Source organism: Squalius cephalus (assembly GCF_949319135.1).
Source record: "Squalius cephalus genome assembly, chromosome: 18".
Lineage (NCBI taxonomy): Eukaryota > Metazoa > Chordata > Actinopteri > Cypriniformes > Leuciscidae > Squalius > Squalius cephalus.
Window position 1 is genome coordinate 30,691,123 of NC_137139.1, and position 12,499 is coordinate 30,703,621.

Genomic DNA, 12,499 nt, shown 5'->3' on the forward strand with positions numbered 1-12,499 from the left:
CTTAGCAGAGAGCCACTGTGGATTATATAGACCACAGAACAAAGCTGCATCCTCTCACCATGATGTTCTTCTTGTGACGTTTCTCTTTAATGTGCTTGTGAGCACCCTGGATGTTCTCCACGTGGACTGAACACAGTTTGCATAGATACTGGAAATTCGGGTACTCCGGAGATGGCTGTGGGAATACACAAAGACAGAGAAACAAATTACATCATGCGACATCAATTCACACATCTGAGGTGCAAACGGGAGAAATCAAGAGGTTCTTAACGACGACCCGACTTGCTCAGGTTGTTTCAGATTCAATTAACGAGCTGCTTTAGACCATCATTCAGTAAAATCAGTTGGTGAGTGTGAATGCAAATGCTCTTATTCACATTGATACTTTGCCCAGTTAGTATTTTTTCAATTGTTTTCAATGGGAGCGCCGCGTTTTTTAAACGCCATGAGCGTTACGAGGCGCTGAGCGTTTTTTTTCACGCTGAAGCACTGAACACCCGGCATTTTTTATTGGTCGCCGAGAGTTGAAGAATGTTCAACTTTGGGTAAAACGCAGGGCTCATCAATGTCACTTTTGACCCAGCCGTCCAATCACAGTGGAGGAGGGGCGGGACTAATACCACACCGACCAACCGCCACATTCTGCTTGTAAAACGTCAACAGAGGATAACAAGAAGCAAAATAATTTAAAACAAGAGCCAGAGAAAATTCGTTACATTGTATCAATATTTTAATATAGAATCAACACAGAAACAAAATATGTGTGAAATGAGATACTAGTAACACTTTCGCGGATATTCCGTATTATAACAAGTAATGCATCTCAACAAAAAAAAATGCTGCGCTGCCAAAACGCTCTCAAGCGCCCATTACTAGGCGTTTTCAGAAGAGCACCTAGCATTTTCAGCTGGTTAAAAACGCTTTGGTGGACACACGGCCGAAGAATGTTCAACTTTGGGAAAAACGCAGCGCTCAATGTCACTTTTGACCCAGCCGGCCAATCACAGTGGAGGAGGGGCGGGACAAATATCACACTGACCAACCACCACATTCTGCTTGTACATCCATAAAAAAAAGTCAACAACAAGCACATCTCTTCATCCAAAACTAGTGCCAGAGCAAGTATGTTACATTGTGTCTACATTTTTATATTCAGAACTGTTTGAGAAATCAGATACTAGTAACAGGTCTGCGGAAATTCTGTATTATAGCTCATATAGTATCTCAACTGAAAAAACTATGCGCCGTCAAACCGCTTTCAGCTGGCCAAAAAAAGGTTTGGTGGACACACCATTTCTCTTACTTGAATTAAAGCTGAAAACTAATTAAAAAATATATATAAGTTGAAAAACTAAACGAAAATTAGAAAAGTTACCTTGGCATTAAACTGAAATAAGATTAAGCTTAAGCACTAAAATTATTAACAGTTAATAAATCTAAACTAAAACTAAATCCGAAATAAAAATCTATTAAAAATGACAAAAGCATATACAATTAAACTAAAATGAACATGAAAACCTAAAATACAAAATAAAAGCCAATTAAAAATATTAATAAAACTATAATTAAAAAAAATAAAATAAAAATAACACTGATTTAAACTAACACTGAAAAAAATAACTCATTTGTCAATCCTGAACACAGCAGTAACAATGCCAAAAACTCTTGAATATAATTAAAATAATCCTTTAAAATAAAATAATTAAAAAATATATTTTTGTAAACGTAAAGCTGCCAACTGTACACTGACAGGGCAAGAAGTGATTCTACAGCACTGGTTTCATGTAGGGCTGCACGATTAATCGAAACAAAATGCGATGTGGCTTAGTGCGATGATCAAATTGTAACATTTAAAGAAATAAATATGTGCTGCGTGTTTCAGAGTGAAGCGCAGCACTGTTTACTTGCATTCAAGCAGCTCATGATCTGGGCCCGTATTCATAAAGATTCTAAGAATCCTCTCAGAAAACTCTTAATTTAGCTTAAAAACTTTTATGTAGGAGTCTTAGCTTAAGAGCGATTCGGGACCGATCTGAGAGCAACTCTGAGTAAGGAAAATACAAAAACTTTTATCTTAGTGAGGAGGCGGGGTTGACCCCGTTGCTATGTATGACACAATCTTTTGAAGACTGTGATTGGTTGGTTGTCCAAGAAGGAAAAAAAAAGTGATTTTAAGTATAGGGTCTATTCTAAGCCTCCACTTTGAAATTACATGCGTAATTTTTCCTATTTGATCGTTCTCTCACACACACACACACACACACACACACACACACACACACACATTATATATGTGTATATAAATCCTTTTTTTATTTACCATGCTGTTGATTTCCTATAAGGTATTTGATTGCTTAGAATGATAAAAATTGTTCCACTCTTTCCAGTTACACTGATTGCTGGCATGTCTATTTAAGCGGTGGTTTGAATGTTGGTTTAATGTATCAAACATGGAATTTTCCCAGTTGCCAAATATCGTAATGTAGTGATTACTTTCATTTCGGGCGCTATGGCATTTCTGCGCTGTGTCGGAGATATTAGCGTGTCTCTAAAAAGATCAGTCACAAACATGATCCCTGCACGATCTAATCTATAGCGTCTTATTAACTCACTGTCATCCATTGTCTGCAACACATTTCTTCTCCCTCTTCGTCTTTCTGCCATTTTCTCCTCTGCTAAAGAAACTCTTAAGCCTCTTAAAAGTCCTCGACCGTGCTCCTAACAATTTTGACCTTAAGACCTCTTTTAAGGGTTAAGATGCTTTCTGAATTACTTTTTTCTTTACTAGGAGTTTTTCTTTAATTTTAAGAGTAAACGCCCACATTTCTAAGAATTTTCTTAGAATTTTGTCACTAGGAGCTACTCTTTGCATTAAGATTCTTTATGAATACGGGCCCTGGTGTTTGCAGCGTCTCAAAGTGGCTCAGTTCACAGTAAATACTGATTCACACCAACTCATCTATCCATCTGCTCTGAGTTTGGGTTGCTTTAACATGCGTTTGCAACATCATTGCAAAAGCCAAAACATCTTCCCAAACTCATCAACAAAAGAGAAGCTTTTACCCTTAAACAGGCAACATGCACCACAAGATACAAACTCTCTAATCTCTAGAGAAATCATTTTTCATCTAATGCTGTTATTATTATCATAGTTGAGTCTGTTTGGAGTGTGTGGGTCACATGACTAGGTTAAAATGTTCTGTGCTCGTTTTGTCAGTTTGACCTTAAGCCAGCATGTCCACCCATGGATTTTTTGTTTACTCAAATAGGGCAACGCATTCCTGGGAGATATAACTCATAAAATCTAAACTATATCAAATACTTCAAAAATGCCTTTGGATGTGTTTTACTTAACTAAATTAAAAGTGACATGAAATTATGTTTTTGCTGATCATTTCCACTCTTGCCTGTTCAAAGGTTAAGGGCTGCCTGCGGTTTTCCATCAAAATAAAAGTTCAATGCAGCTATAAATATTAGTATTTGTAATTTTACAGTTCTATTTTGCCATTTTTATTTTAGTATTTCTTATTTTTTGGTAATTTTTATATTTCTATTTAGTAATAATAATTATAAAAAAAATATTAATTGTATTATTATAATTTTTCATATCCAAATTGTGTGCAGGAATGTGTGTTACCTTGAGCAGCCGGTGTATGTAGTCTCTCTGCAGCCTCTCCTCCGCCTGTCTGAGTCCCAGCTGTTGGTCAGAGGTCAGGTTTCCCACCTCCACGACCTCTGCTGCGACCTCGACCCTCTGTCTGCGATCTGAGATCTCCACACCTGAGATTTAAAGGAAAAGACAGCAAAAACAAACTCAAACATAAAACTTTACTGCCATAGAAAGAAAAAAAAAAACCGGTAAATACACCAATACTAGTACAGAGAACACGTTAACAGTTTTGTCAGATAATAAACACTTTCCGTTTTTTAAGTATCTTTTTTTTGGAACTATAAAATATGGAACCTTTCTGACAATATGTGTTTTGTCAAGATTAAAAAAGGTTGTGATCATAAATTATGAAACTTGACAATGCCCAAAAGGGGAGGAGCCCGATAAAAGAATTCACAGTACCGGTTCTATGGTAACGCAACGTCCAATTTCAAAACGGTTTTCACAAGATTAATTCTGAGTTTGTAAGCTTTCGAATGATACCTAATTTATGATAACTACTAAAAATATGTGATGTAAAAAAAAAAAAGGTGATAAAAAAAGATAATATTATACTTTAGAGGATAATATTATTTTATAATTTTTTATTGACAAATACTAGATTATATATTTTATTATGAACTTTTAGCATGAAAACAAAGTTTCAATTAGCCTATTAAAAGTGAGTGAGTCAACTTTTTGTGACAAAGGTCAGGGGCCGTATTCACAAAGCATTTTATCTTACCACTAGGAGTACTCCTAAATCGCACTAAAAGATTTTAGCTAGGAGTTTTCTCTTAAAAGTTATTTACAACGCCTTTCAGACCTACTCTTAGTAAAGAAAAATGACAACTCCTAAACTAAGAGTGAGTCTTCATTGCTATGGATGACGTCATTACTCATGCACGAGCTTGACTGAAGTGACCACCTTGATTGGCTGATGATTGTAACGCGGGAATGATTCCAAACCCCTCCCCTACGATGTTGAGTGACAGGTGACAGGTCTGAGAATGCGTGCGCTACACAAGTAGTGCGAAGGACGGAAGATGATGAATAACTGAATAAATAGCCTAAATGAATAAGGCAAAACAAATAGCCTAGTAGCCTAATGAAACATATGGATTGATGCAATATCTTTGCAACATTATTGAATTAATCTGTCACTATATGCCTCTGCCTACATTTGCAAAGAGAAGAACATTTTAATTTGATTCACAATGAAACGTTACAATTAGTTTACATGCAATGAGTAGCCTAGTTTTGGTTGTTGTTGGTGGCGTTATTGCGTCCCTAGTTATGCCTACAATGCAAAATTGTTCCCTCGCGATTGGAAGCTCCTGTAGCCGCCGCATACGCATTTCAAAACATCGCAACGTGAAATGCCACAAAAAGCGGATTGTGAATAGGTCTTAGTGAGTTAGGAGTCCTCTCGACTTCTTTTAAGCTGTCCCAGACTTAGGTGCTACTTTTAGGGCTAAAACGCTACGTGAATTACTCTTAGTGAAAAAAATGAGGAGTCCTAAAGTTACGAGTGACACGCCCATTATTTTTAGGAGTTGGTTATAGTACTTTTAGCCTTAAAATTCTTTGTGAATACGGCCCCAGAACTCCAGTCATGATGTAGATTTTTTTGAGGTGCACTCGTCATAAATTCATCTATTACTGTTCCTGCATAATCTGCAACAAAAAATAGTGGTAAAATATCTACTTAGGAGTATAGATATAGAGTTTGTCATGATTAGATTAGGATTTAATTATAATATAGTGAAGTAAACTTAGGCGTCCCGCTAGTGGGCTGTATAGTCACTCCAGTATAGATATCAGCAATAAAAAAAAAAACTGTAAAAACACTCTAAAATTCAACATCTGATGATGATTGGTGTGTATTTTCTCACCAGGTATCTTCTCTTTAGCTGTGATGGTGGTGTTGTGTGTTGAGCTGTCCTGTGCTGTGCTGGTCAGCAGTGTTGCTCCCCCATCCTTGACTTGTCCACCGGCATTTCGGACCGGCGTTTTCTTCTCCTGCGTCTGCTGACGGGCTTCACTGGGCAGGGGCTTCCCTCTCCCCCTCTCGCCAGAATTAGTTCTGCCCGTCAGCCTGCGGGCTTTGCCCTTGCCCTGCTCCTGAGGGCTGCCGGTGTGGCCACCCTGGATCTCCTCTTTCACCCTGGGGACGCCGTCCTTGCATCGGCTGGGGACTTTCACGCTCTCCCTCTGGGGTTTGGAGGACGACGCCTTGCCCCCGCTCGAGCGGGAAGGTTTGACCACCTTCACGGGGCTTTTGGGGTCCTCCATGCCACTCCACTTCTCTCCGGACGAGACTGAACAAAAGCCCAAAGGGCTCTGGGTTGAAGGTTTCTGGAATGGAATCATGATAATCAGTTTGTGGGAATCCATAAATGTTTGTGTATGGAAAGTTCAGGGAGACTTTGATGACATTGGGGAATGCTAGCTTAGTACTTAATGAAAACCTACTATTTATTAACCCACTAGTAAGTGAACCAATAGACATTATTCCATGATAAATGTAAATGTTTCAATTAGTATATTGCTATACTTTGCACGTTCAACTCAACGAGTCATGATTAAGTCATGATCTTGGATCCAGGAAATAAAAAACTATTTTGCATCATTAATTCACAAAAATGTCTAATTATTTGATATGACTGCCAAAAGGTTAAAAAAATGTATAAAGCATTGCAGCTGATATTATTTCAGGTTAACTCATCACACTAGAAATGCAAAGTCAAGTCGAGAACATTGCAATGTCGAACACATTATTCCACACACATTATGTTTATGTATTCCATGTACACTGAAAATTCAACCATTAAAATAAACATTTCTTATCAATCAGATTTAAAATGCATCAGCTTGAGGCTAGAAAATAGTTCTCACGATCATTTCTCAAAACATGTCACTTTGTCAAGAACATTCTTGGTCTCAACATCCTGTCGCCAATTCAAGAACTTCAAATGCAAAGGATAAATCTCCAGCTGGGTCAATGACATGACGTGCATATTTTGGTGTACAAGTGCATTATTTCCTTTTTTTAAAATGCGATAAATTCATGACATGCATCACTTTATTCTAATAAAACCTATTTAGTTTCTTATTTTCAGTACATTCAAATAATGCATATTATTTTGTGTTTTGGTATCTTAAACCCTCAAAATGTCAGGTGGCGCAACATCCACACAAAGAAAACTTTCAAAATAAAATACTATGGCAATTTTATGTTTGAAACCTTTCACATAAACAAATTTAATAAATATCAGTAGTTTTAAAGCTGTTAAGATCTTTGAAAAACTTTTGTCCGGCAAATAGTTTATTCTCAAATGTCAGGGTGGCACAACAGCGAGCATGGCTCTTTTATTATGAATTGACAAGGTAATAACAATAAATATGGTTGGTACACTTTCCATGTCAGGTGGTACAACCAATGTAAAACTAGGAAAATGCTATTTTATCAAACTTATTTGTTAAGTATGAACTTGATAGCATAGGCAAAAGCTAATAGAGACGTCTAAGTAGAAGCTGTTCAATGTCAAATTAGTCAGGTGGTGCAACTGCAATAAATGTCTCTATATAATTTTTTTTAAACATTATTTAGGCTAAATAAATAATACATTTAAGCGTATTCATTGAATTATTGTTCTAAAATGTTAGATTTAAGTTAAAGATGTTTTAAACTTTCAATTATTTTCTTTATAATTTTTTTTAAACATTATTTAGGCTAAATAAATAATACATTTAAGCGTATTCATTGAATTATTGTTCTAAAATGTTAGATTTAAGTTAAAGATGTTTTAAACTTTCAATTATTTTCTTGATAATGTTTTAAATAATTTTACATGCCACTATCGCATCAAGTAAAGGAAAATCGGTCACACTTTTTATTAGGTGTCTTTAACTACAATGTACTCACACAATAAAAATTGTGAGGTACGAAGAACTTGTTTGTGTTGTTTTGCCAAGCACTTGTGCTACTATTGAGGTGGGATACGGGTAGGTTAGGACACGTTTGGTGGTATGAGTAGGTTTAAGGTTAGGTTAAGGGGTAAAGGTCAACAGTGTGATTATAGATGTCATTACAGATGTAATATGCAGGCATTGTTTTTCAAAATATAAGTCCAATGTAAAATATGTTTACGTACACAATAAATGCATTGTACTAGCGATGCGGATGCACCAAAATTAAAATTTTGGCCGATACGATAACCGATAATTTTTCTATTTGAAAGCCGATAACCAATATATTGGCCGATAAATCTAAATCCAATTTTTTTTATACATTTCGAGAGCCTGATTACAAAAACAAAAATCTCACCATTAAAAGCCATGTACCAAGCACACAATTATGATGTTCTCATTGCGCTTGCGCTGCACAAGTGCACATATTGAACTTTACTATATTTTCCTTTTTTGAAGTGATTCAAAATATATTTTAAGCAATTCCAAACCATCATGTTGAACAGTGCGCATCTGAAGCATCTCAGCTGAAGGAAATAGTCGGATTTATCGGATTTAATATATCAGCCAAATTTTCTTATCGTGGCTATAATGATAACATTATAAATGATCATATATCAGCCGATACCGATATGGTGGCCGATATATTGTGCATCTCTACATTGTATCAATGATTAATTTAAATGTTAGTAACTGTAGCCTATTCCAGTCTATTCCTACGTTCCGAATGTGAGGTCATGTGATTTACTGTTTTTGATCAATTTGCTACTTTTACTTCAATAGAGACTGTGAACTAAAACGTACACGTTTATTAGCATTTAATTTTTTAAATGTAATTGGTCCAGTATTCAGCATATTCCCTCTTATTATTAATGTTGTCAGGTGGCACAACAGATATACATCAGGTGGTGCAACCATGTAAATTCTAGATTTAAACCAACACATAATAGGTCAAAGTGAACAAATGGCTGAAAACTAGATTGTGATTAGTTATTGTATTTAACGCATTTACTGGTATATATATATATATATTTTTTTTTTATTTTTTTTTATATATATTGATATTTATACATTGATATTTTTTTCTGTCTTTAAAAGTAAAATCGGATGCTAAAGATAGGCTACTAAAATACCTAGCCACTAGAATGCAATAATTATAAATTAATATGAATAAAATACACAAACCACACAAATATTTGGTTGTACCACATGACAAAAAAAAAGTCAAAAAATTAATTTAAACACGTTAGTAAATATTGTTTACTAATTGAAACTTGTTTAAACACTGTTCATGACTCAAAAAAATGCATTACATCAATTTTGAAAATATATATCTTTTTTAAATATATTTTTTTAAGCTTTATTTGTCATTGACCCAGCTTCAAATCTCCTGTCCCGCTCAACACATTTAATACAACATGAATGTATGCATTACAGATATGATATGAATATAAGAATACAGACATGAAATGCAATCATTTGCATGCTTCATATTCAACATTTCCCTTACACTGAGCACAACATACTTTATATTTCAGAAAGAGCAGTATGTTTAGTTAGTATGCTACTCGTTAGAACATGTCACAACAGAACAATTATCTACTAATTACTTAGTACAGACTGTAGTATACATTTAGGCATGCTTTAACTTACAATGACTTACAATGCATTCAAGCATTTTATCATTTCATGCATTTCCTGGGAATCGAAACCCAAGCTCTTGTCGTTAAATAATCAAGCAATAAAGGCAATATTCACAGCTGATATAGGCTACTTTCAGTTCATCACACTGGAGATGTAAGGTAAAGCGCAGTGCATTGTGCTTGGTTATATACTGTATATTTTAGTGGGTCAAATGCATACAGTACATATACTTTACACTGCAGAAATGATCAGAGTAATATGTTAGTATGCTTTAGGTCAGCATTACTGCTAGGAAGAAATTACATCATCATTACCGAGCAATTTTCTTTTATAAAGTCTTAAGATTTCAAACATACATTTAAGCAAATATATCTAGAATAACTATTTATTATTATAACGTCTGAAGTTAAATATATAATACATACTAGCTATCAATATATTTAATTATTTAAAGCATTAGACGTTGTATTTAAAAAATAATGTGTTTGTATCATGTGCACAGATATTCAATCTTTCACAAGTTTAACGACCTGTAGGCCTGAACAAGCACAAAACTACAGTCGTACAGGAACTAGAGTCATACATAAGAGTCCTAACATTAATTATGAGACCATACATGTAAGTTACCTGCCCTGATATCGTATCCTAAATGTTATTGCTCGGTTCTAATTTCCTATTCCCACTCTAAAAACACTGCATGTAATGATCAAACACTAGCACTGCACCATTACCTCCATACTTACATGTAGAACACATTTACATGCAAGTAATACACACTTAGAACTGTGTATCATTCACAAAAAGTCTAATTTTATAGTGATTCCCTAAACTTTTGTCAATGTATTTAGACTTAGCTCGCGCGCTGCGCTACAGACGTCTCGCGCACCTCTTCCTCACTTGTGTATTTACTTTTCTGTCTTACCTAGATTCACAAATGTGCGGTAGATCAGCAGTACATGCTGAGAACGATCATAAGGAGCGGGGACGGTTTGGCGTCGCGTTAAACGCCATGTATCCCGGCGCTGATGATGTTGTTGTTGTTGTTTTCGGCCCTGCTCGAGACGGTGAGCGCACGCGCCATGTTAACTCTGCTCGCGCGCTGCATTGTGGGCCGCGTCAGTGCGGCAGGGGGAGAACCCGAAAATACACTGGAGACCGACGCGACGCTGCGACGCGCCACATCGTCGAAGTGACGCCTACAGGCGGCGCTCTGAGGCCCAAACAACACAATTAGCCTACAAAAACTCTAAAAGAAAACCAAAAGTTTATTGTTGATTCTGAAAACATATGTAGCCTGTCATTGCCGTATTTTAGAAAAGAAGAACCCCTGGACCGTCGGGATATATTTAGATTATGCCATTACCATTATTTACCATTAGATTATTTACATTTACTGTATTTTCATAGTATAAAATAATGCTTTTAAGTTTGCAAATAAGGTACATTCACCAGGTTAAAAACACATTCTTGGGTTTTGACCATTTTGACAAACATCGTATTAAGATCTTATATTCAACAGGTATGGCTGAATTCACTGTTTCAGTGTCAATATGCATATTAAAAACCATATTTATAAAACATAACATATGATTATATATTTTTAAAAAATAGGCTATTATTATATACAGAAGTAATTTTGTAGCTAAATAAATATCTGCAAATAGTTAAATAGCGCTATATAGATAATAAAAACTATTGATTTATATAAATTATTAGCAAATATTAACTAGCCTATTTTCCACACGAACATAGATGCTTTTATTTCTAGAATATCATCAAGGCTATTAATGCTACATAATACAGCAAACATTGCATTGTAATCCATCCATACAAAACAAAACAATGTAATAGCCTTTTAATATTTAAAAGTGCGGAAGAATTTTTTTTTTTTTTTTTTTCAAACTCTAAAATGAAACTCGAGACCATGGGACTTTAAGTAGCCTATTAAATGTAACTAGAGAAATAAACTGAAGACCCTGTGCTTTCATAAAATAAAACAATATTTTAAAAATAGACTATTGATTCAACAAACCCTAGTTAGCCAGCCTAGTGGGCTATTTAAAACTTTTACCGTAACTATCATGCAGTGTGTGAAAACATTAATGAAGTTGCAAGCGTTCGCTCGCGTCCAGAGGAATGAGGAAGCTTGTGATTGGTTGTTCGGGGCGCGCGCGTCATTAAAGTTCTGTTTCCGCTCTAGGTCTGTTGATTTTCATTCCGTATCGGACCGTCCCGTTCACTTATCTGTCTTCTCTACATCAGAGGAATCTCATCTCACTGCATTATGGGGATGTTTCTAAGAGCACTTACTTTGCTGACTTTATCATGTCTGGTTGAGGCCAAACAGAAAGACTTTTACACGTTTAAGGTGGTGAACAGCAGAGGGAGGTTAGTTTCTCTGGATAAATACAGAGGATCGGTGAGTCTCCAGAAATGAGCTCTGATGCTGCAGACGTGAGATGCAACTAACGTGCATGTAAGAAAAGCCTGCGATACTAACGTGACATCACTGTGTGGCTTTCTCCGGATGCATGCGTGCTTTAATACTGTGGTAGAATTCCCTCACTTCAAGTATTTTCTTTCTAACAAACTACTAACCTGCAGACTGGAGTGGTTCTTCATTCATTCTCAGTGTCTACGTGGCAGCTTCATGCATCTCAGCTCCTGCTGTGATTCACTCTTGATAACTCCTGCATTTCCGAATAACTTTCAGTAATTATATCAACAGACATTATTGCATTAAATAATGCTCTAGAGATTAGTATTGCATGCACATTCAAACAGAACGAAATCAAATTGATTGGTTTTGAATGTCGAACTAGTCCAGATTTAAACAGTTGGCCTATAAAGTTTAACTTTGCAAACATTATTAAGAGTAACAATTTACATGTTATGATTTAAAGCATTAGAAAAGACACATGTTGTGCTACACTGCTTTTTTACGCATAATTTATTATGCATAAAATAATAGATTGTGTGGTTTTCAACAGAACTGAGTTTGCACAACTCATTTTGAGTCACTAGGTGTCGATGTTGAATAACTTTGAAAAGCTATTCGTAGATCTTTGAAATCTGATACCAATCAGCAACTATATTATATTACCGGTATATTAATTATATTGTATTGTATTATATTATATTGAAAATTATAGTGAATCTATAGCTAAAGTTTCATTCTTGTACAAATGGGTATCTTAAATAATATTTTGACTTGACCAAAACCAGTTAATTTAG

The 12,499-nt window shown here is 35.5% G+C and overlaps 2 protein-coding genes across 2 annotated transcripts in view; one reads left to right on the forward strand and one right to left on the reverse strand.

Annotated features, from left to right (window-relative positions):
* Window positions 1-10,373, reverse strand: part of tut4 (terminal uridylyl transferase 4) — a 40,837-nt gene extending 30,464 nt beyond the window's left edge. Inside the window, exons 1-4 of the mRNA XM_079849940.1 lie at window positions 10,188-10,373; window positions 5,545-6,007; window positions 3,638-3,780; window positions 59-175 (exon numbers count right to left, since the gene is read on the reverse strand). Of these exons, the coding sequence (XP_079706066.1) occupies window positions 59-175; window positions 3,638-3,780; window positions 5,545-5,944 (660 nt within the window). The 5' untranslated portion in view covers window positions 5,945-6,007; window positions 10,188-10,373. The remainder of the gene's footprint in view (window positions 1-58; window positions 176-3,637; window positions 3,781-5,544; window positions 6,008-10,187) is intronic.
* Window positions 10,374-11,478: 1,105 nt separating this feature from the next.
* The window catches only part of gpx7 (glutathione peroxidase 7), a 5,081-nt gene continuing 4,060 nt past the window's right edge, over window positions 11,479-12,499 (forward strand). The window contains exon 1 of the mRNA XM_079850116.1: window positions 11,479-11,684. Coding sequence (XP_079706242.1) covers window positions 11,550-11,684 — 135 coding nt within the window. The 5' untranslated portion in view covers window positions 11,479-11,549. The remainder of the gene's footprint in view (window positions 11,685-12,499) is intronic.